The 25,286-nt window shown below is 42.9% G+C and overlaps 1 protein-coding gene across 1 annotated transcript in view; it reads right to left on the bottom strand.

Moving 5' to 3' along the window:
- LOC126343240 (insulin-like growth factor-binding protein-related protein 1) overlaps positions 1–24,280 on the bottom strand; it is a 144,204-nt gene extending 119,924 nt beyond the window's left edge. Inside the window, exon 1 of the mRNA XM_050001922.1 lies at positions 23,673–24,280. Within this exon, the coding sequence (XP_049857879.1) occupies positions 23,673–23,981 (309 nt within the window). The 5' untranslated portion in view covers positions 23,982–24,280. The remainder of the gene's footprint in view (positions 1–23,672) is intronic.
- Between the last annotated feature and the right edge of the window lie 1,006 nt (positions 24,281–25,286).

Genomic DNA, 25,286 nt, shown 5'->3' with positions numbered 1-25,286 from the left:
ACAGAACGATACCTTCCATCAACATTCCTGGGCGTTTGGACTTGATGGCGCTCTTCAATTTTTGCAAAATGTACACCGTGCACCAGAAATTCAGTGAACAATAGGCCCTTGTAGTCAAAGAAAAAGGTCCTCAAGAATTTTTCGGAGATGGACTGCCTGTTGTTTCGACTGCGATGCAGAGGTTTCTGTGGGAATCCCTTACACATTTTCCATATTTTCGGAGCCCTGAAGAAAGTCATTCATGGCCGTAGATTTGCGTCGGACGAAAATGCAACGCCTGGATACAATCATGGTTCCTTAGGAATACGCAAACATTTTTGCATGAATTCATTCACCATCTTGTCTCACAGTGAGATAAAGGTTTTAACAGTTATAGTGATTACTTTTAATAATAAACAGTTTACTTATTTTCACGTCTGTCTCGTTATCATTTAACTACCCCTTACGCATATAGATGTTCGAATCTTGGACCAGCACACAATTTCAGCTTGTCACATATAATGAAAGCAGCAAATGCGATTCATAGAATAAGACAATTCATCCTGCATGCTTTAACAAGTTTGTAGCTTACAATATCTGCGTATATAACATTCTAGAAGTTCACAGGATATCATCCGTTTTAAATGAAACAAAATACACAGTTGATATTTGTCATTTTACTAGAGAGCTCATTATGCGAGTAACCCTCACCGATGTCTGACGGCTGTTGATCGGTAATCCAGTCTTGCGTTTCTTTCAAATAAGGAATTTGCCCCTGTGAGTTTTTGTGTCGCGAGGCACTGGAAGACAGATGGCAGCGTTGACGGACAACTGAACAGCAGAACATTTATATTCAGCTTTCCGGGTGAGATAAAATGTCCTGGCCCGGATATCTGGTGCCATAAAAAGATGACCTCTCCGCCATGTTTACAGATGTGTCGGCGAGTTTTAAAGCTCCTCTGACTAATCGATATAAAAACGTCCGAGTTGCAACCACGTGGCTGCAAAACAGACTTGAAATGAAGGAGTGAAAGTGAAAAAAAAATATTCGTGCTAATGGAGAATGACATAACAAGAACTTTTCGCTAAGTTCTCGCGTGGCCGTCCCGTGTCATTATCTTGCGTTCTTGACGAGTTCCTTTCACATTTGGTGCTCACAAAACGTCCATTAGTGGGATGGCACCGGCTTTGTCCTGATGCGAGACTGTTTTTCGTTGACCATTGTCAGATACACAAGCGATACTGCTCTCCCGCATATGTGCCGTAAAAAACTGTATTGCATTACTCCGAGCAGCGCGGAAAGCGGGAGTGTCAAGTATTTTAGCGTTTAATGGTATTATGAGGGAGTGAAGCGTCTCTCAGGCATAAAGTCTGTCTTTCGCGTATCAGGCTATGAGATTTAACTTAATAACCTTAACATGTATCACCTCAAGCATCAACGAAGCATCAAATTTTCCCGCTTCGTTAATGTAGTGAAGTTATAAATTAAAGAGAGGTGTTATTTCGTATGTTAACGAGGATAGGCCGTAAAGCAACAAAAATACGTTAAAATAAAGAAAATTGTTACTGAAGACGCCATGCATGCGCAGTGTGTGTATGCGAGTGTGTGTGAGTGTGTACTATTCGTGTGCGAGAGAGAAAGAGAGAGAGAGACAGAGACAGAAAGATACAGATAGAGTGAATGGGGGGGGGGGGGGGAGAGGGGATGGAGGCAGATAGTTAGGAGGCGGGGTTATGTAAACGGTAAGAGTTCTGAGTAGATCCGGTCGAGTGTTTTATGTCCACGAATATTTGAACGAAGACAAAGTAAAATGTACCAATCCAAAAAAAGGAACCGGTCGATCTAAAAATATTGTTTCTAAAATTTGATGCATAAACTTTGGAAGTATACCTAAAGATACCTGTACTGTGTGTAAAATGGTAAAGATTGGAGGCACAGTTGTAGGCAACGAACTGGTACGGCAAAGAAAATGATTTCATCCTAAAAAGTAGTGTTTGAGAGATGAGGCGTAGAAATTCACAGTTTGTAGTGCACAAATGACTCAGCAGTGTGCAGTTTGTCTTAATTTTAAGAAGAACGTGCAGTACATGTATACTGCACCTGAAGCGAAACTATTGTAAAAACTAAACCCCTTCCTGCTGCAAATGTACATAATACCATGAAGATGCGGAATACTAATTCCGTACGACCTACGTTTTGAGATACAAATAGTCTCTAACGAAATTACTTTTAGACAGAAGTGTGTGATGAAATCAAAGAGGTTCTAGTTTAATGCCAAAACAACACTGAAACCTGCGAATGACTTACACAAACAACGAACATCCACAGTGTAACCAAATGACAATCATTTCAGTGCTAATTTGGTCACTAGCTACACTGTTATGCATCTGGAATAGCACAGTCAGATATGATTAATTTAACGTTTATGATGTTGTAGAAGATACCTGAATGGGTCAAATTTTCAGGAAAGAGGAAAAATTTGAAAGTAAAGACCCATCAGCAGCGAACACTGGCCTGCATTCTTTCAAAGGGAACAGCAAAAATCTTCTCAGTATGATCAGATCTGTAGTTGAAGTCCATTCTTACCGAAAACGATGTCACAAAATGAGCTTGCCCTCTCTCTCCGCAAACGACTTAAGAGCACGCGCGTAATGTCCGCTGAAGCCACTTTCGGTCCTGCATAATTTCCCGGCAGACACAGAAGTCTGATCAATAGCTAAAAGCCCAGCTTTCATTATTTATAGCGTATAATGTTGGAGAATTGGAAATGATCAATAAATTGAAACTATATTCAGCCAGTTTGACTTAACTCTTCAACAGATTTATGTGGCTGGAATATTGCACATCGCCCTTAGAATTGTTTGGTTCCTTCTACCACAAGCATCATGGCAATTAATTTTGCTAGTTATATACCTCATTTATTTATTTATCACATTGTAACATGTAACTGCATAGCAGCTTGACTCCCATGCAATGGGCCCGGGTTCGCTTCCCGGCCGCTTAGGAGATTTTCTCCGCTTATTGACTGGGTGTTGTGTTGTCGCCATTATTTCATCATCGGCCGCAAGTCGCATAATGTGGCGCCGACTGAAATAAGACTTGCATTAGGCAGCCGAACCCGAATGGGACTTCCCGGCCAACAATGCCATACAATCATTTCATTTCATTACTGTCAACAATACTTTTTCCTACACATCGACAGCTAAAGATTCAACATTACATACAACACAGTATTTCGTCTCATCACCATAAATATTCCTATTATTAATAAGAGCTATGCCTGCTTCCAAATCTATGTCTATCACTATTATTGACTTACAACTCGTGTCGCTCCTATCCATGACTAGTATGCACTATAACTAACTGAAACAGATTAAAAACAGCAATAACACCAGTTCCTATCTGCCACGTTCCACAATGCACTCCATCGCTCACTGGTCCAAAGGTATGTACATCTCATTTCAGAAAGAAATTTACTTTCAGTTTTCTGTCACCGAAACGTTGGCCTCAAAGAAAATTATCAACGACGAAACTGAAATCTTTTCTTTCTCGCGAATACTGCCGTCTAGATTGGGTAATATATTTTCAATTTTTTTTGACACGTTTGAAAAAAAATGGTTCAAATGGCTCTGAGCACTATGGGACTTAACTTTTGAGATCATCAGTCCACTAGAACTTAGAACTACTTAAACCTAACTAACCTAAGGACATCACACACATCCATGCCCGAGGCAGGATTCGAACCTGCGACCGGAGCGGTCGCGCGGGTTCCAGACTGTAGCGCCTAGAGCCGCTCGACCACTCCGGCCGGCTGACTCGTTTCGCCTATAGGCATATCAGGTCAAAACTTAGGACTCTTAAAGGAAAGTTGAGTGTCAGTTGCAATAAAACCTTTACCTAAATGTTGGCTCATCGTCATAAAAAGTGACAATATATTACACAATCTGAACGGCTTTATTCGCAAAAATGCGTAGTGATAGCATGCTCATTTGGGGTGTGTATTTGCTTGAATTAAAAATGAAAACTTCTTGCTGCACTAATCTGGCAAATTGTACAGCGGCAGATATGTTCTAAGGTACCGAACTGATTGGTGAAGTAAATGAGACACTGGACTCTGGACACATATTCGAAAGGAGTGGGGCCAATCCTCATTCAATTCCGTAGTTTTATGTATCTCACGGTTTGCCTAGATCATGAGGCGAGCACCGAAGGGCAACAAAAACGAGGCCACAAGTTTTCCTGCCCATCATTATCGAAATACGATTTTGTGTTCCATACCTATTGAGAATGTCATCAGCTTGCCTTTTCATAGTCTTAGAAACAATGGAACCCAAATCCTCGTCCCACCATTTCGCAATACATTTACACTGTGTTTTCTTAACGCCTCGGAAGAGTGACGGGCATTCCGAAAAACCGAAAGTGAGCACTTCTTAGTTCCTGAGTGATCACGGTTTTCTCGAGAGTCGATGTCTGAATGGCACATAAAAAGACACTGTACCTTCCGGACCCAGTGAAGAGACGCCGACCAACATATCGATGATCAAAGCCATGGGGTGGTGAAGGTTCGCGTCCACTGTCAGTCCAGGGGGAAAAGACAGAAACGACGTCACGGTCCCGGACCGCTAGCAAATCGCGGAGCATCAGCAAACCGTTGGCAGCACTTCTCTGCCCCACAGCAGCCATCAACAGAGAGTTCAGTTCCTGCTTTCGTTACGCTGCAATCTCTAAGCTTCCTGTTACGCAATGCAATCAACGACGCCTGCCTACCACTCGGACTTTTCTTCTGGTTCACTCTTCGGACAGCCTTGCTATTTGTGTTGACTGCCCAACCTCGAATGTTGAATTGGCCACCGTACGGCCCAGCTGTATGCTACTATCGTGTTAGCTATTTCACGCTGTACGCGCTACGGCCAATGAAGTGCCAGTTGCCGACACACATCTGCGGAGGGCATTCTCAAAGTCTTAATTATCTCCTTCTAAAACTACACTACTGGCCACTAAAATTGCTACACCACGAAGATGTGCTGCAGATGCGAAATTTAACCGACAGGAAGAAGATGCTGTGATCTGCAAATGATTAGCTTTTCAGAGCATTCACACAAGGCTGGCGCCGGTGGCGACACCTACAACGTGCTGACATGAGTGAAGTTTCCAACCAATTTCTCATACACAAACAGCAGTTGACCGGCGTTGCCTGGTGAAACGTTGTTGTGATGCCTCATTTGAGGAGTAGAAATGCGTACCATCACGTTTCAGACTTTGATAAAGGTCGGATTGTCAAACAAACTGGCGGCAGCCCATCTCAAACTTCAGCAACAGGCGTTTTGTTTCGACTTCTATATCGGCATGCTACGATAATTTCATGAAGGGATTTTCATTTGATTTCGTCCACCCAGATAAACTGTAGTGCGTATAAGTCAACACAATCTGGGTCTACCTGTTCTCTGTAGCCGGCCACGGTGGCCGAACAGTCCTAGGCGCTTCAGTCTGGAACCACGCGGCTGCTACGGTCGCAGGTTTGAATCCTGCCTCGGGTATGGATGTGTGTGATGTCCTTAGGTTAGTTAGGTTTAATTAGCTCTAAGTCTCGGGGACTGACGACCCCAGAAGTTAAGTCCCATAGTGCTTAGAGCCATTTGATTCTGTTCTCTGTAAAAAAGGGTGTCCAACCTTTTGGCTTATCTGACCTACACTGGAAGAAGACGAGTATTTCTGGACCGCGCAGGATATACTTAACACTGTAGTCCGATTCACGAACTATGGCGGTTTGTGCAGCTGGAGAAACGGGCGGGGATTACATTGTTGTCGGTCGAAATGGTTCAAATGGCTCTGAGCACTATGGGACTTAACTTCTGAGGTCATCAGTCCCCTAGAACTTAGAACTACTTAAACCTAACTAACCTAAGGACATCAGACACATCCATGCCAGAGGCAGGATTCGAACCTGCGACCGTAACGGTCGCGCGGTTCTCGACTGTAGCGCTTAGAACCGCTAGGCCACTGTTGTCGGCTCCAACCGACAGTTGCGGTAGGCGCGTGCATGTACATTGCTTTTAAAGAAAGCATGTATCCTGAAAATTATGCCTCCCACGTCCTTCTATAGAATTTGACGCTTACAACCGCCGTCAGCCAGATATGGTTTAAATCATACCTAATGGGAAGAGTGCAGAAAGTTGAAATAAGCAGTTCACATAATATGCAAAAAAAACTGGTGATTTCTCATACTGGGGAACAATCAAGAATGGGGTGCCGCAAAGTTCGGTCTTGGGTCCTCTGCTGTTCTTAATATATATTAATGACTTGCCATTCTATATTCACTAAGATGCAAAGCTGGTACTTTTTGCCGATGATACAAGTATAGCTATCAAACCCGACAGAAAAGAAGTAACTGGTGAAATTTTAAACGATGATTTTCAGGAAATCGTTAAGTGGTTCTCTGCAAATGGGCTCTCATTAAACTTTGACAAAACACAGTATATACAGTTCCACACAGTAAATGGAATGACCCCATTAATAAATAAAGACTTCGATCAGAAATCTGTAGCTAAGGTAGAATATTCAAAATTTCTGGGTGTATGCATTGATGAGGGGTTGAACTGGAAAAAACACACTGAGGATCTGCTGAAACGTTTGAGTTCAGATACTTATGCTATTAGGGTCATTGCAAATTTTGGCGATATGCATCTGAGTAAATTAGCTTACCACGCCTATTTTCATTCTCTGCTTTCGTATGGCATCATATTCTGGGGTAACTCATCATTGAGTAAAAGAATGTTCATTGCACAAAAGCGTGTAATCAGAATAATTGCTGGAGCTCATCCAAGATCATCCTGCAGACACTTATTTAAAGAGCTAGAAATCTTCACTGTAGCCTCACAATATATATATTCACTTATGAAATTTGTTATTAACAATCCAAACGAATTCAAAAGTAATAGCAATGTACATGGCTACAACACTAGGAGAAAGGATGATCTTCAATACTCAAGGTTAAATCTAACTTGGGTTCAGAAGGAGGTAAATTATGCTGCCACAAAAGTCTTTAGTCACTTACCTAATAGCATCAAAAATCTGACAGACAGCCATATAGCATTTAAAAGGAAATTAAAAGAATTTGTTAATGGCAACTCCTTCTACTCATTAGATGAATTTTTGGATATAGTAAGTGGGCAATTCCCCAATCTCCACAAAGAAATGTGTCATGTAATATTTTGTCTAATGTAATATCTTGTATAGACACCTTTTATTAACCTGACACCTTCCACATCATTACAAAGTGTCGTATTCATGATCTATGGAACAAGTACTAATCTAATATAATCTAACAATTCGCGACAAATGGAATAAAAGTTCACAGAATATCTCGATACGGTCACGTTTAATGCTCGCATTTGCTATAACGTTCGCAGCAGGGCGCCCAGAACACTACTGAATGCTCATTGGCTGTCGGAGAATGCGTAAAGTAGGTGCGCAGAATTAGCCTAAGCTCGACCGCCATTGTCCGTGACTCCAGCTTCAAATGGCTCTGAGCACTATGGGACTTAACATCTATGGTCATCAGTCCCCTAGAACTTAGAACTACTTAAACCTAACTAACCTAAGGACAACACACGACACCCAGCCATCACGAGGCAGAGATAATCCCTGATCCCGCCGGGAATCGAACGAGGGAACCCGGGCGCGAGAAGCGAGAACGCTACCGCACGACCACGAGATGCGGGCCAAGAAGAAGTGCTGGGGATGGACAAATGGGAGGACAGCACTGTGGACCGTTACTGATGGTGTGATAGGTGCTCACTTCTTGGGTTGCATTGATACTTGCTTTGGACCGTGATTTGGAGACCCCTGCTGTAAAGGATGAGTGGTTTTCCTTAGGGTAAGCTTCTATTGGACAGACAGCTATTAAAACCAGCAAACTGCACCAAAATACAAGTAACTGTTCCTCTGTCCCTCGGGTAGACGAAATGAAATGAGCGTGTGGCACTGATGGCCGGGACGCCCCATCTGGAGAAGTTCGGCAGCCGAGTGCGAGTCTTATTTCATTCGACCCGACATTGGGCAATTCGAGAGCTGGTGATGAGGATGAAATGATGATGAGGACGTAATAGCCACCAACAGAGGCTGGTCTTCTAGGACCAGTGCTTGAGACAGGCAGTCTGTGAAAATAGTGGGCCGGCTGCTGAGGTGCGCCGATGAGTTGGGTAACGCGAGGGAGGTGGGCGGGAGTCGTGGGAGCAGCAGCCACCGCCGACAGAACGGGGACCAGTTCGCCCACCAGCACAGCTGCAACGCTGTATCCTTGGTTTCCTCCATATCGCCAGGTGACTGCCTGTTCAGTAATATTGGTCTGAAGAACTGTGGACGACCGTGTGTTCAGTGATTTCTCCAGCACTGGACAGATAGACATGATATTTAGCATCATCTGAAAGTGGGATGTTTGAAGTTTCGAAGTTGGTATTTCTACGTCTACATATATGCTCTGCAAGCCTCCTTACGGTGTGTGGCGGAGGGTACTTTTAGTACTGGATCTCTTGCCCTATTTATGCCCCGTGTGTCATCACTGCCCCAATAGTCGCTCGTCTGTAGCTCTTCCTTCTGCATTTCGCTGAGGTCTTCTATGATTGCTTATGTCAATCTAGTGGAAATTGTTGTGTTATTGTCTGATCCGATGTCGGTGTTACAGACGGATCGTAGGTGAAGTGCAGTATGTGATAAAAAGTGTCCTAACACTTGGCTGAAAATGACTTACAAGTTCGTGGCGCCTTCCATCGGTAATGCTGGAATTCAATATGGTGATGGCCCACCCTTAGCCTTGATGACAACTTTCACTCTCTCAGCATACGTTCAATTAGATGTTGGAAGTTGTCTTGGGGAATGGCAGCCCATTCCTCACTGAGTGCTGCTCTTAGTAGAGGCATCGACGTCGATCGGTGAGGCCTCGCACGAAACACCCCAATGGTGTTCTATAGGATTCAGGTCAGGAATCTGTGCAGGACAGTCCATTACAGTGATGTACCTGTCGTGTAACCACTCCGCCACAGGCCGTGCATTATGAACAGGTGCTCGATCATATTGAAAGATGCAATCGCCATACCCGAATTGCTTTTCAACATTGGGAAGCAAGAAGGTGCTTAAAACATTAAAGTAGACCGTGTTCTGACAGTGCCACGGAAAACAACAAGGGTGCAAGCCCCGTCCATGAAAAACGCGACAACACCGTAGCACCACCGCCTCTGCATATTACAGTTGGCACTAAACATTCTGGCAGATGACGTTCACAAGAAATTCGCTATACCCATACCCTGCCATCGGATCGCCACATTGTGTAGCGTGATTCGTCACTCCACACAACGTTTTTCCACCGTTCAATCGTACCGTGTTTACGCTCCTTACACCAAGCGAGGCGCCGTTTGGCATTTATCGGCGAGATGCGTGGCATATGAGCAGGCGCACGACCATGAAATCCAAGTTTTCTTACCTCCCACCTAACTGTGATAGTACTTGTTGTGGATTCTGACGCAGTTTGGAATTCCTGTGTACATGTCTGGATAGATGTCTGCCTATTATACATTACGACCGTCTTCAACTGTCGGCGGTCTCTGTCAGTCAACAGACGAGGTCAGCCTGTACGCTTTTGTGCTGTACGTCCCCCTTCACGTCTCCACTTCACTATCACATCGGAAACAGTGGACCTAGAGATGTTTAGGAGTGTGGAAATCTCGCGTACAGACGTATGACACAAGTGACACACAATCACCTGACCATGTTCTAAGTCAGTGAGTTCCTCGGAGCGCTCCATTCCGCTCTATCACAGTGTCTAACGATTACTGAGGTCGCTGATATGGAATACCTGGCAGTAGCACAATGCACCTAATATGCAAAACGGATGTTTTTGGGAATGTCCGCATACTTTTGATCACATAGTGTTTGTTTAGATGCTCATCAGAGGTAATATTTTTGTGGTTGGACTAGTATTTAGGCACCAAAACTGATTTCCGCTTTTCATTTCAGTAACAACAGAGTTCACGCATTGTGCCAAACTTTCCAGAATGAATGTTTCTCTCTGTGTGCTGTTGTGAAACTTCCTACATGAAAACTGTGTGTCACCTACGGACTTAAATCTCCCCAGCGCAAGCCACTCTTCTCTAGTTAACCCATTCGCTGCCATATTGTTTTCTAAGATTTTGAATGTTCAGCAATAAATGTGATGTGCTTCAGCAGAGTTAGGGATGTATGAGAGAGACGCTGCCAAATTTGATTATTGCATTGCATAAAGCAGTGCACTCTAAGACAAAAATAAATAAATAAATAAATAAAACAAACGAGGCACCACGAAGTAATTATCTGAAATGAAATGAAATTGATAAATTTGATAATGTGATGCACATGTACAGACAAAAACAAATGATCACAATTTCAGAAAAATGGGATAATTTACTCAAGAGAAAGAACTTCATAAATTGAGCAAGTGAATAACGTGTTCGTTCACCTCCTGCTCTTATGCAAGCAGTTATTCTCCTTGGTATTGACTAATAGAGTTTCTGGATATTCTCCTGAGAGATACCGTGCAAAATTCTGTCCAATTGACGCGTTAGATCGACCAAATACCGGGCTAGTTTCGGGGCTCTGTCCATAAAGTTCCAAACGTTCCCAATCAGAGGGAGATCCGGCGATCTCGCTGGCCAAGGTAGGGTCTCCCAAAAACGAAGACAAGCAGCAGAAACTCTATCCATGTGCGACCGGATAATATCTTGCTGAAATGTATCCCCAGGATGGCTTGCCATGAAGGGCAACATATCGGGGTGTAGAATGTCGTGGACGTACCGCTGCGCTGTGAGGGTGTCATTGATGGCAACCAAAAGGGTGCTGCTATGATGTGAGGTGACACTCCAAACCATCACTCATGGTTGTCGGATCATATGGCGGGTGACAGTTAGGATGGTATTCCACTGCTGTCTGGTGCATCTCCTGAGATGTTTCCGTTGGTCAACGGTGCCCACTTCGAAGAGGGACTCATAACCGAAGACAATTCTACTCCAGTCAATGAGATTCCAGTCCGAAGACGTGTCAGGAGACAACCTGCACAGAGGTCGGATACCGACCTGACTGCCGCCCGCTATAGCCACCGACAACCAGTTGTGATGGTGTCTGTGGGTGCCATTCTCTTTCAAACAAGGACGTCTTTGGTTGTCGTCCGCGGTACCCTTACAGCACAACGGTAGCTGAAGATATTCTACGTCTCGCTTTGTTGTCTTCATGGCAAGACATCCAGGGCTTCTTCAAATGGCTCTGAGCACTTATAGGACTTAACATATGAGGTCATCAGTCCCCCAGAACTCAGAACTACTTAAACCTAAGTAGCCTAAGGACATCACACACTTCCATGCCCGAGGCAGGATTCGAACTTGCAACCGTAGCAGTCGCGTGGTTCCGGACTGAAGCGCCTAGAACCGCTCTGCCACAGCGGCCTGCTCCAGGACTTAAATTTCAGCACATAATGTCCGCCCTCACACGCCGAGAGTTTCTATAGCTTGTCAACGTGCTTGCCCAACCGTACTTTGGACAGCAAGGTCGCCGGATCTCACCCTAACTGAGAACGTTTAGAACTTCATGGGCAGAGCCCTGAAATCAGCACGGTATTTTGTCGATGTAACGCGCCATTTGGACAGAATATGGGACGGTAACCCTCAGGAGGATATCCAACAACTCCTCTCACACACACGATGCCAAAGGTAGTTTTACAATTCCATCTCTCCTTTTCTTTTAACGTTTTGCTCTTCCCTACGAGTCACTCTTTTGTACTCGTACTATCGAATCTGGTTGCACTTGTTGGTTTATTATTAATAAATTGTAGCTTTGTTGTACAAATAAACAGTTTTTTTGCATTTTATGTTCCTGCACAACATGCTAGTAAGTATCCCTGTACGAAACCATACGGCCTTTAAATAATTTACGTATGTTATGCAATCTGTAACACTAATTTCCAGAACTAATTTCAAACATTTAATAGATGATATTATGACTTTTCTGTAAAACATTTTTTTAAAAAAAATTGTTTAAAACATTAATGTTTGTTGTATAAGACGCGACTTATTTATGATCTTTGCGTCGCTGAAATTTCCAGATGCCGGTCAGGGTGGCCGAGAGGTTCTAGGCCCTTCAGTCTGGAACCGCGCGACCGCTACGGTCACAGGTTCGAATCCTGCTTCGAGCATGGATGTGTGTGATGTCCTTAGGTTGGTTAGGTTTAAGTAGTTCTAAGTTCTAGGGGACTGATGACTCAGAAGTTAAGTCCCATAGTGCTCAGAGCCATTTGAACCATTTTGAAATTTCCAGATAGTCTGATGCTACCGTGGCTCGACGCAAGTGAGCAGCCTTTTGTGTATTCTGTTTTACAAATTTTGTGACTAAAGCTTTATCGCTTGATTTTTAGTTTAATACGTGACATGCCAATCTGAGAGTTTTATTTCCGAGGAAGGCACTCATAGCAGTGTCGAAACCTAAGTCAAAAACTCATTTTTTGCGACCGAGGGCTGCTGTCACTGTTAATTTTACTTTGTACACGGTCGCTGACCACGTAGCTATGTTCAAAACTTTAAGCTGAAGGTGTCTTTGAAAATTTCACGAATAGTGTAAACAAAATGTGAAAGTTACTTCAGTGGGTGATGTTATATACAAAATGAATCAGCAGAATTCACGGATACACTGTACAGAGTAAAATGGGGCAAAGCGGATCACAGGAGGTAAAGTGGATGCCACCAGGTTGACTGAAGAGAGGAACACGAAAACTGAGACTTATTTAGAAAGCTGTGTCCTGTACGTTCGTTATCTGCATCATAAGTAACGCTGGAAACGAAAATTGTGGCAACCATCAGCTGTTATTATCAAGAATGCCTGTAAAGCTTTGTAACATCGACGAAAACAGACTGACACAGCGCCCATAGGTGAGAAGCTACATCTATTTTTTAGCTGAATTGTATCAAAGCACTACCGTATCTGCAATATATGTGAAACTCATTCACTTTTTAACGTACTTTTTCTTTTCGGTATTGTGCCAAAAATGACTTCATTTATAATTTCAGGTATAAAGCGGATCAAGCCCCAGAAACAAATACGGACTTTTGGCGCACAGGAAAAAATATTATAGTGAACTTTATTTTCGCGAAGCATGAGAGAAGGAAAGAACAATGAAATGACTTTACCAATTGCTTATGAATTTCATTATGACAAATGATGTCATGTCCCTGTTTGCTTAAATACTGACAAAAAAAGATAAGTGTCATGTAGGAAAAGTTATGGAGGCGTATAAAGACACTGAGCTGATCAGTTTTAAAGAAAAAAATATGGCAAGAAACAGATATTTTGTGCATCATGATGTTGTTGACATTCGAACATTTTCGATATCAAACATTATTTGTAAGGTAAAGGTGAAACATTTCAGGAGGGACCGATATAATGTCTCAGACATTAATGTGAACAAAGTGGAGTAGATAGGATTGCGATATCTGATTGTATTACACTACTATATGGTTTTGTGTTTAAAGTCTCAAAAATATTGGTCATTTAACTGTATTTCCGATTGTATTTTGCTTAAAGATACACGAGTATTTCTTCTAAAAAATCACTGTAAAACATACGCGGATTTACCAAAATCCTTATTAGCCAATTCAGAAATATGGTAAGTGCGAAAAGCAATAATGTCTCTATCAACAAAACTTTCAAGTCCAGGAACACTTGGTACTCCAGTACCTCCTCGAACAATGGCAACGGTAAACCATCCGTTACCATGACCAAACGTATCGTTTATATCTAAACTAAAATTAAGTCTACAACCGACGAAAACAGCAAGCCCATCCAGCAGAGCTTGTGCAGCGACAGACTTAACTGGAATACGATTCTTCTTGTCTCCAGCTGTTGTAGCAAATTCGATGTTCTCGATGGTCTTGTAGACTGTTTGTTTAGAGCGGCGGCGATATCTTCTGTAAGGCATCTTGGCAGCGTTCAATGCAGTTGCTTGTGCAGCAGCAGCAGCGCGACTCAGTGATTCACTTTCCTCCTCGAATGGGGTTGTTGTTGTTGTTGTTGTTGTGGTCTTTAGTCCAGAGACTGGTTTGATGCAGCTCTCCATGCTACTCTATCCAGTGAAAGCTTCTTCATCTCCCAGTACCTACTGCAACCTACATCCTTCTCAATCTGCTTGGTGTATTCATCTCTTGGTCTCCCTCTACGATTTTTACCCTCGACGCCGCCCTCCAATACTAAATTGGTGGTCCCTTGATGCCTCAGAATATACCCTACCAACCGATCCCTTCTTCCAGTCAAGTTGTGCCACAAACTCCTCTTCTCCCCAATTCTATTCAATACCTCATCATTAGTTATATGATCTACCCATTTAATCTTCAGCATTCTTCTGTAGCACCATATTTCGAAAGCTTCTATTCTCTTCTTGTCTAAATTGTTTATCGTCCAGGTTTCACTTACATACAAGGCTATACTCCATACAAATACTTTCAGAAACGGCTTCCTGACACTTAAATCTATACTCGATGTTAACAAATTTCTCTTCTTCAGAAACGCTTTCCTTGCTATTGCCAGTCTTTATTTTATATCCTCTCTACTTCGACCATCATCAGTTATTTTGCTCCCCAAATAGCAAAACTCATTTACTGCTTTAGGCGTCTCATTTTCTAATCTAATTCCCACAGCATCGCCCAGTTTAATTCGATCGAATGGGATGACTTGGTTTAAATACAGAAATATATAGATGTTCCCCTTTACCCAAAGTAGTAGGTTACAGTGGATCAGAATTTTCTTTATGCTGGTAACCATGTACTGCAAAACAAAACAAAAAAAAAAAAGAAAAGAAAAGAAAAAAATAGAAAAAAATGTTAGTGGCATCTGCAAGGTCTTAAATGTAAAGTACCAGCAAATATTTTTACTGATTCTCATTAATCGTTGAAGTCCTTATTTATTAAGAAAACTTGAAATTTTGATTTACTTTGCCCTATTTTACGATAAGTGTTAAATAATCTACATGTATTTCAATACAATTCTGTATACGTTCCATGAGAACTTGGAAAATTTCAGTTAAGTTCGAACTGTAAGTTCTTCGATAAGCGCCGGCCGTTGTGGCCGAGCGGTTCTAGGCGCTTCAGTCTGGAACAGCGCAACCGCTACGGTCGCAGGTTCGAATCCTGCCTCGAACATGGATGTGTGTGATGTCCTCAGGTTAGTTAGGCTTAAGCAGTTCTCAGTTCTAGGGGACTGATGACCTCAGATGTTAAGTCTCATACTGCTCAGAGCCATTTGAACCAAGCCATCTTCGATAAGCAACAGAAGTCGTAATGACGAAACAGCACTTGAGAATGTGCACTGTCGAAGTAACAATGCTGTTGAAAAGCCAGTAAACCGACTTGCTCAGTAACTATGTACATCGCTGAGACAAGGAGTGCATGTCTGCGCTGCTGACACGCAGCGGTGCCCGCTCCCGTACCTCGCAGCAGCCAGCCGTCAACAGATCGAGTGTCCGCGATGACACAACGCGCACTTCGCTTCTCACGCCTGGCGCTCCCGAGGTCACGCTGGCAAGCTTCCTCGTGGGGTGGGCGCCGTATCGCGTGGTACACAACAGTCTGATGCAGTCGTAAGAGGCGTCAGTCTGCACTCATAACAACCTTGCTTTACCAATCTGATCATGCATTAGCATCGTTCATTCAGGTAACTCTATGTGCATCACGTACAGGCGATGAATAACGCAGTGCTAAGAAGCGTGCTGGACACGTGAGGTAGCTTTCCGTTAATGTTCATCGTCTCTTCCCTCATTTTCTATACAACTGTATGCACGCCCCCAGGATCCGCTCCGTCACAGCTCTTAGAGAAGCCTAAAGGATTTATTGGTGGCCAGCTGCTTCTACTCCATTGATGAATTTCTCAGCAGACCCAACTGAATTGTATAAATGCAATATAACTTCTGCACAATTTCTGTGCAGTAATGTGTTCATTGCAAATAAATGTGTTTGTGTCTGTGTGTGTGTGTGTGTGTGTGTGTGTGTGTGTGTGTGTGTGTGGGTGTGGGTGGGTGTGTAAGTACAATCTAACTTCTGCACCATTTCAGTGCATTAATGTGTTCATTGTAAATAAGTATTATAGTAGTTTCATTACTTGTTTATTACCTTATAAATAAAAAAAATACTTTTTTATTTTAAATTCATTGCATTAGTGTTTGTAAAATGATTCTTTCATATAGAGTTCATTAAAAAAAGTGACCATCATTCCACTTGAGACCTATGGAAGGTACATTAGCTTATTTGTTTCAGCTGCAAATATTTTTCATATATTATTGTTTTTTGACATGTTCTACATCCTGGAGGATCACCTCACAACGGATCAATTGGAATGAAAGTACATCTAATCTAATCTAATCTATGCCCTAAACACAGCCCGTGTTTCTAAACCACGTTCTCATACGTTACTACTTCAATATGACGACGACAACGCTTTCCTCGTCGTTCATCTCATCCTCCATACCTCGCAGCAGCGTATCCAAATCCACCTAGATTAGTCCATCTACTGGAATAACCAATGATACATTTTGAGCACTCCTGAAGAAAGCCAGACAATAATTATAGGACGAACCACTTGCGCTTTCCGTTCTCGAGGTATCTCCCTCACAGTCCCTAACAATACTAGGCAACTAAGTAAAACACTAAAATACACTGGGGTGACGCTCCATCATAAGTGAAACTGGGTCCTCACATACCAACCATCCAAACTTACTGTCCGAAAGTGGGGACTAAAACCCTTGACTATCATGCGTGCTCACGAGATCCTCATCCATCCCATCCTCACATACACAAATTTTGTATGGCTCAACATCTCTCTCTAGTTTTACTTCTCCCTCTAAATCCTCGAGCGCCTTGAGTTCCATCTCGCATTCCGCATCCGTTTACCATTCCCTGCCTGTATCCTGTAACAGATTCAAAAGTTCCTTCAAAATCGAATTCTTATACTACACTCGATACCTCAACCTTGAGACCACCGCGCCACAATCACCCCATCCAACGTTTCTTATATCTCCTTAAGAACCTTGTCCTTTCAGCCGTCTTCCCTTCCGGAGCGTTACACCATTTCTGAGATCATTCTATTAAACATAGCCTATCTCAACTTTTCCTTTTCCGATGAAAATTCCATCCCAGCCAAAACCGGGGCAACCGCAGTCCTAGGCATCTCCCATCAACAACATCCAGTCTCTAGATCCTCATTCCCCCCTCCCCCGACTCCCAACCCCCGCAAAGTACTTATCCCACATCCTTCTCCATATTATACTGTTCCCATCCCACTTTACCCATATCGTAACTTTTAGCAGCAGTCCACAATATCATCACCGTTTCAGTCTTATGTCATGCGCAGCACCGTCTCATCAAATCGACATTATCACTTTCTATCCATGCCATTGTATTTTTATGTTTTCGTCAGCCATTTCAATCAAAGACTGATGAACGACAGCGTGGTTACTGCCAGCCCACACCTCTCCCTTCGTGGTGGGGAGGAATGTATAAGAATTAAATGGAAGAAAAATTCTTTATCTCGGAGTAGCCGTTAAGAGGCTTGGAGGAAGGAAATTAAGGAATGGTACAGTTGAGCGTGTCGTTGATATCGATGGCATTACATGATTACAGATCATTTGACCACTAGAAGGCAGGGGCTGTGAGGGAAAACTCGGGGGCCATTGACCGTACCACGATAAGATCAATACGGCAGAATCGCAGTAAAGCTAATTCTGGATGATATAATGAGGATTCGATGCCCGTTCCTTCCGATAGAAGTCCTTTACCTTAACCGCTGCCCCATTTCAATCGCTGTAAGAGGCTATGTGGCAATAACTGTGAATAGTCTCGCGGTTTGTAGTTAACAGTTGTTTTCTATGTCTGGGGCGTTCTATGGGTGATGCTTTGAGGTCGCACGATCGTGCTACATAGATGTCTCCAGTACATCTATGAGAGAGAGGTCACAGTACCCACCTATATCATATAAAGCAAGCTCTTGTATAGGGTGCACATACTACTGCCAAACTGACCTCTTACTAAGTACATTTCTTCTTCGTGATTTCTAATGTTGATTTCGCCTGAACAGCATATAAAAGGCTGTAGATAAAGTGTGAGCGAACCAGAATCTTGAATTAAAAGAGCTACATTGATTGAATACGTCTACTTCATTGAAATGATGAAAAACTACAGGGTGTTTCTACTAAAATTTATACAGACTTTCAAGGATCATCGAGATCATCAAATGTGTCAACTTGAGAAAGAGATTCCTGACCAGTAAGTGACTGAGTAGGATTTAATACGTGAAATAAAAAAGTTATATTTATTGTTGGTCTGCTGACGGAGATAAAAATCCAAAAATCCTTTTTTGTAATAACTTTATTTATCCCTACACTTACGTAAGTGCTGTATTCGCAACAGTTCAGAGTAATGCTCCCTAGCTTCTATGCAAGCTTGACATTCTCGCACAGGCTTCCTCAGTATCCGTTCGAACAATGAGCTGGTCTCGAAACAAACCCTCTACTTCCTACACAAATTTCAAGGAAATTGTGACGTAGGTGATCGCGAGCGAGATGTACAAATTAAGCTGGAGCCCCATCACAATGAAACCACGAAGAAAAAGTGTAATATCGTCCAATAACAGTGTATGACTCTCAGGAACACAGAGTGCACCACTGCATATACATGAGAGCAAGTAGTCGTTATTTTGTTAATCATTCGTTGTCTAAATCCACTCATATATTCATTCTAACTCTGTGTTAACAACTCCACCAACCTATACAATGGCAATCCTCAGCACCCCACACACCACTATTAGCATTGCTGAGCATTCCTTTTCTGGGGTCGAATCACGATTCATTCCGAAATGTTTGTAACGACATGATAAATCATTTTATTACAACGCATAATCAACGACTCGCAGGCTTTGGCATTCCAGGGATATACGTAATTAACGAACAACACGTTTGGATTTGTAACCTCTGACTTTCTCGTTTGTGGATCAGTGTCCCTTATTTCAAAGTGATACATTTGCCGTTCTCTACCATCGCTGACAGTTTCTGTCTTCACGAAGGGAACGCCCTTTAAAAAGAAAGTTTCTGTGGCTGCCTCTACACTAAGTGAACATGGTCTGCCTGACGTGTCCTCCAGGATACGCTACAGACAATGTGCGTAACTGTTAGCATTACGGCCGAGTGAGGTGGTGCAGTGGTTAGCACACTGGACTCGCATACGGGAGGGTGACGGTTCAAACCTACGACCGGCCATCCTAACTTCGGTTTTCCGTGATTTCGCTAAATCGTTTCAGGTTAATGTCGGGATGGTTCCTTTGACTTCCTCCTCCATCCTCCCCTAATCCGATGGGATCGATGGTTGCGTGAATGTTAAGTGCCGGACCAAAACTCGAACTTACACATATTTGCCCAAAGTACACAAATGTTGTTGGCATACAAATAAGGCACCTGTCTCCAAACAAACAAATATGTAGCATCTCTGGTGGTAAACGTATGAATGGGTTGTCAAGTCATCACTAAAGTGTTCATACCAAACAATGTGCAGATAACAAAGCTTCATAACGACAGATAATAATATAAACGGAAATATGCCGAAAATCTTACCAAATTGCGACCTGCGTCAAAACACCCAAAAATTACTGCAAGTACATCACCACGTTACGTAAAAAAAACGAAGGAAATGCTCTTTCTTAGAACTGTAACGAATATTTTTAACGCCAAAACTTCATCACAGTTCAGAATATCCATTGAAGATGTCTCTCACGTAGTAGACAAAACGCATCTGGGGTAATAAGTATCAACATTGGAGCATGCCAAAGGGTTTTTGTTGCAAACGAGTATTTGCATAAATGCTGCGGGAAATGACAACTGCCATAAAATTATTTTGAGATAATTACGCATTTTATAAGTTTTTAACTGAACATCATAAATTATTATCATCACCTGAAGTATCATCAAAATGAGTTATTTAGAGGTGTTTTTACGCTCATTGACCATAAGTTTCTGTAAACAGGTCCATTTGCTAGATGTCTGCAAACAGACGTAATAACGCTGTCCAGCAGTAGAACGGCGTGAAACACGAATGCTGCAGTACTCTTCATATTATTGTCAATAGCAGAAGAAGAACATTTTCAGACAATTGAATGCCTTTTTAGAACATCTAAACTCGATCCACCCCAACATTCCTTTTACCATGGAGGTGGAAGAGGATGGTTGCCTTCCCTTTCTTGACGTTTTGGTTAGGAGGAAGGTGGATGGATCGTTGGGACACGCAGTTTATAGGAAGCGTACTCACACTGACTTGTATCTGCAGGCGGACAGTTGTCATCATCCGGCCCAACGTGAAGGGGTACTTCGTACCTTGGTACACAGGGCACATGTCATCTCCGACGTTGAGACTTTGCCTGCTGAGCTGGCCCATCTTGAGGCTACCTTCCGCCACAATGGGTATAGTGAAAGACAGATTGAACGGGCGTTGCGATATCAACCAACTGGGCGCCAGGTGACTGATGATAATTCTCAGTTGACTCCTAAATCTATTGCCTTTTTGCCCTACATAGGAAGCACTTCAAAGAAGATAGGTCGTATTTTACGGAAATACAATGTGAAATGTGTTTTCCGACCTCCATCTAAGATTAAAGCGCTTTTGGGGTCTGTTAAGGATGATCTTGGTTTACGTAAGGCAAGTGTTTATCGCATTCCTTGTAGCTGTGGCATGGCATACATTGGTCAGACCATCAGGACCGTGGAGGACCGGTGTATTGAACATAAACGGCACACGCGACTACAGCAGCCTAGCAAATCTGCTATTGCCGAACATTGTTTGGACACTGGTCACCCCATGTGGTATAATAATACCGAGATATTAGCATGCACGTCCGGCTATTGGGATAGTGTGATTAAGGAGTCTGTTGAAATTAAATTGGCTAGCAACCTTGTGAATAGGGATGGAGGCTTTTGTTTAAACTCGGCCTGGAATCCTGCTCTTTCACTTGTTAAAAAACATAGGGACAGAGTTAACGTTTCCTCAACTACCAGTCCATAGTTTCTTACTATCGATAGCTCTGACTTCGTTCATCTTTGGTGGCTTTTGTTTAGGTGTGTGTTAACTTTTCTGTTAGACTCGCAGAACCGAGCTCTCGTGTTTTCTGCACTTCGTCTGGTCGTTGCAGTTAAGCCTTGAAAATGGCGGAGTGTGCATCCGCCGAAATATCGGCAGTTGTCGAAAATTCAACCTGGCTGAATGCCCGTAAGTACTTTGAACATAGTTTACGCCAGGAGAAGCTCAGGTATCACATTGTTTGAAACAGTGTGCGGAAAACATAAACTGTGTTTCTGGTCACTATTATTTAACTTCATGCGGTATGAAACGGTCAGAAACAAAGACATTTTTAATGAAATTTTGAAATGCTATTTTATATTAAGTAGGTTCTAAATCATTATGGATGCGATTACCTATTTGCTACGATCCAGAAGCTAGTGCCTAATACAATTTCTGCCACTTTTATTGTATGCCTCAAACATCTTTCAGTGCAGCTGTAGCATCTTCATTGGGTGTTCTATATGCAACGAACATTTTATTAACGCGGAAAATTCTTTTGGGGCTCATTACAAAGATAGTTACAAAGACTAGTGAAAGTCGAATCTCGTAACCGACTTGTTATTATTATAAGCTGGAAATATTTATCTTTATCTTACAAACCATTTTCGAACAAATTTTTTGATCATTAAATAAAGACCACACTATGCGGGTGACGAATAGCATTGAATGTGGATAAAAGGTAGGACAGAACTTACGGATGATTGATTGTTAAAGTACGATAGAATTAACTTGAGAATCATAATTTGCCTGTTAATTTATTCGTCTTTATTTGGTAACTACAACTGACTCATTTGGGCTCCTTGAAGAATTGTCCTGTTAGTAGTTTTATCACTAGTAAATATATTAATTATTGTTTACTACATGTAAAGCGTAACTTACATTTGGTTTTTGGTCTCGTATGTCCCTCGTTCTTTATAACTAACTGCGGGCTATAAATGTCCGGTTCAGAACCTTAGTTCTTGCTCGTTGTATCTAACCATGTAGCTAACCAAAATGTATATACGATTTACTTAACCCAGTTGATAAATCCGCAAAGAATATTTTGGAATGAAATACTAAGGACTGGAGATTCTATGTAGATAGGTAGAAATCTAAAGGCCAGTAAATAAATTTTAAAGAATAATTACACAGAAATATGTTTTAGGCTTAAAAATAATAAATCATTGTGTTTTGCAAGGGCGAACGTTCACCAATACATTTCTCTTTCGTGATTAGCGCAAGTGAGAAATACCTATACTGTCTTGTGCTGAAGCAACGCATTTTACTCATATCCATTAGAAATGCTTGCCGCTGTAAAAAAAAGTTTTGTTTGTTACAAAATAACATTTACTGCTACTAATCACAATACGTTTCGGGAAATGATTCTCGTTCTAAAGTACGTTTTTCCTGGTACGAGGATAATTTCAAATGTTATGTTTCCAATGCATGAACTCCTACATTTTGCTGATGTCTTTATTGTAATTTAAACGCTGACAGTTTTGTAATTACTGGCGTATCTTCATAAACACATTTGAAAATAAATCTTTACTTATGAATAAACATTTCAGGAACGCTGTAAACATGTTCCATTTGATTCAGTTCGAGAGGTCGTACTTGGAGCTCCATTCGGTAAGTTGCTTACTTGCGAATATATTCGTCCACTCCCAATGTTTCTGGCACTATTCCCCATGATTGAGACTATGTCTTGAAGAAACTCTTAACGCGCGCCTCGACTTCTGCAGAAGCGATGTACCTTCCCAGAAAATCGCTAACATACTCTGAGAGATTCTCACCGAGAAAAATTTGGTGAATATATTCGTCCACTATACCAGTGTATACATTTGCTACTTCAAGAGCATTAGTTTCTCCTGCAAAAATCGTGCTTTGGAATTAGGAAATGAATATATTTATCTGAAATATGACCTGACAGCAGAGATAACCCCCAGAGAATCGCCCTCACCTCGGTGGAATTTGGCAAACTTGGTTCATTCTCCGCCATAAATTCAAAGAGGAAGACTTGTGACACATGCATCCTGCCAATAACAACATAATGGCTCGAAAAAATGACACAACAAACAGCGCAGGTCGTCTACAGGTGTGTCAAAGGGCAACTGAGCAAGCAATGATCGAATTGAATCTGCGAGGAAGGATCAAGATAAAGAGAAGAACCTATCTCGTGTAATTTGTAAGTTACAGCTAGCAAGTCTGGAAATGATCGTAGTGACAGGTTTTGTAGTACAACCAACAATTTGACAAATGTAGAAATTCAAAGTCAACAGTTTCTTGCTATGTTACCAAAAAAGAAATAAACAGATAAGCAAAAATTCAAATAAAGCAAAACAAATCCATACATGCACTATCGGGGCGGAAGTTCTAGTCCGAGAACATGGCAAATCTACTCTATGAGATTCGCACTGAGAGATCTTGTCACTATACTACCAACAACTCCCAACCCTGCCGAAGCTGTTAGCCACGAGCCAGACTACATGTTAACCAATGCCCCCAGCAAAGTTTAGCACGCGTCCGACAGCTGCAGCACACGCCGAGGTACTCACCCGGAAGGTGAGGTCGTGACGGGACTTGCAGACGAGCCCGTCGCCGCACTGTCCGAACCTGTCGAACTTCTTTGGCGTGAGCCGGGGGTCGAAGCAGCGCTCGCCCTCCTCGAGGCCGCAGAGACCGGAGGGGCAGCAGGCGCACGGATCGGGCACCAGCCCCCGGGGGCAGGCCGCCTCCGACCGGGGGCACAGCGCCGTGTCGCATTTGTCGGGGCAGCGGTCGCCGTCGTGCACCGGCGCCGCCCCCGCACCCGCGGTGGCCACCACGAGGACCACCAGCGCCGTCGCCTTCACCAGGAGCTGCATCGTCGGTGCGTCGCGCGTGCTGCTGCTGCTGCTGCTGCTGCTGCTGCTGTTGCCGCTGCTGCTGCCGGCGCCGGTCTGTCGCGTGGGCGCGCCCGCCTCGTATATATAGCGGCGCGGCTCGGGCTCTGTGTGTGTGCGCGTGTGTGTGTGTGCGAGGGAGGGCGCGTGGGGGCCGCGTCTCGCCGGCGCGCTGACAGCCGAGCGGTAGCGTTTTTCCCTCGCCGCTCCGCCACGGATTCCGTATTTACGTCGCTGAGGCTTCACTCCGGGGAGATCCGTCTTTTCTGTTGCGACGCGGCAACTGCGCCGCTTGTTTATAGCGACGAACGCGGGATCTGTTCGGACAGTTTCCAAGAGGCAGAGAGAGAGAGAGAGAGAGAGAGAGAGAGAGAGAGAGAGAACGATTTCCTATGCCGGCGCTGTAGTCGAGTTCTCCAACGATACAGCCACAGTGGATTACCACATACAGGCAACCCCTAAAGCTTCTCTTGTTGCAGAGTAGCGTCTCCTCCGGTTCAAATCCAGATAGCTACCACCTTTCCGCCAAGTAGTGCACAAAAGTCAATGTGTTTTCCACAGATGTCCTCTCCTGATCTAAACCGTTTCCTTCTGGAATTTACAGTAGAAGAGCAAAATGTGGGATATTAGTACTGTGAAAACGTTTTCCAATACATAAAGGTAAATAAAAATATTGATTATTATGAACTTGCGTGACGGGTGAGAGAAACGTTCAAAACGGCAAACTTCAACCGAAAAGATATATAAAATAAACCACTTATTTCCGTAATTATGAGTTTGTTGTTGTTGTAGTTGTTGTTGTGGTCTTCACTCCTGAGACTGATTTGATGCAGCTCTCCATGCTACTCTATCCTGTGCAAGCTCCTTCATCTCCCAGTACTTACTGCAACCTATATCCTTCTGAATCTGCCTTGTGCTTTCATCTCCTGGTCTCCCTCTACGATTTTTGCCATCCACGCTGCCCTCTAATGCTAAATTTGTGATCCCTTGATGCCTCAGAACATGTCCTACCAATCGGTCCCTTCTTCGTGTCAAGTTGTACCACAAACCCCTCTTCTCCCCAATTCTATTCAATACCTCCTCATTAGTTATCTGATCTACTCATCTAATCTTCAGGATTCTTCTGTAGCACCACATTTCGAAAGCTTCTATTCTCTTCTTGTCCAAACTATTTATCGTCCATGTTTCACTTCCATACGTGGCTACACTCCATACAAATACTTTCAGAAACGACTTCCTGGCCCTTAAATCTATACTCGATGTTAACAAATTTCTCTTCTTCAGAAA

The sequence above is a fragment of the Schistocerca gregaria genome, chromosome 1 (assembly GCF_023897955.1).
Source record: "Schistocerca gregaria isolate iqSchGreg1 chromosome 1, iqSchGreg1.2, whole genome shotgun sequence".
Classification (NCBI taxonomy): Eukaryota; Metazoa; Arthropoda; class Insecta; order Orthoptera; family Acrididae; genus Schistocerca; species Schistocerca gregaria.
This window is presented reverse-complemented; position numbering and strand designations above follow the sequence as displayed.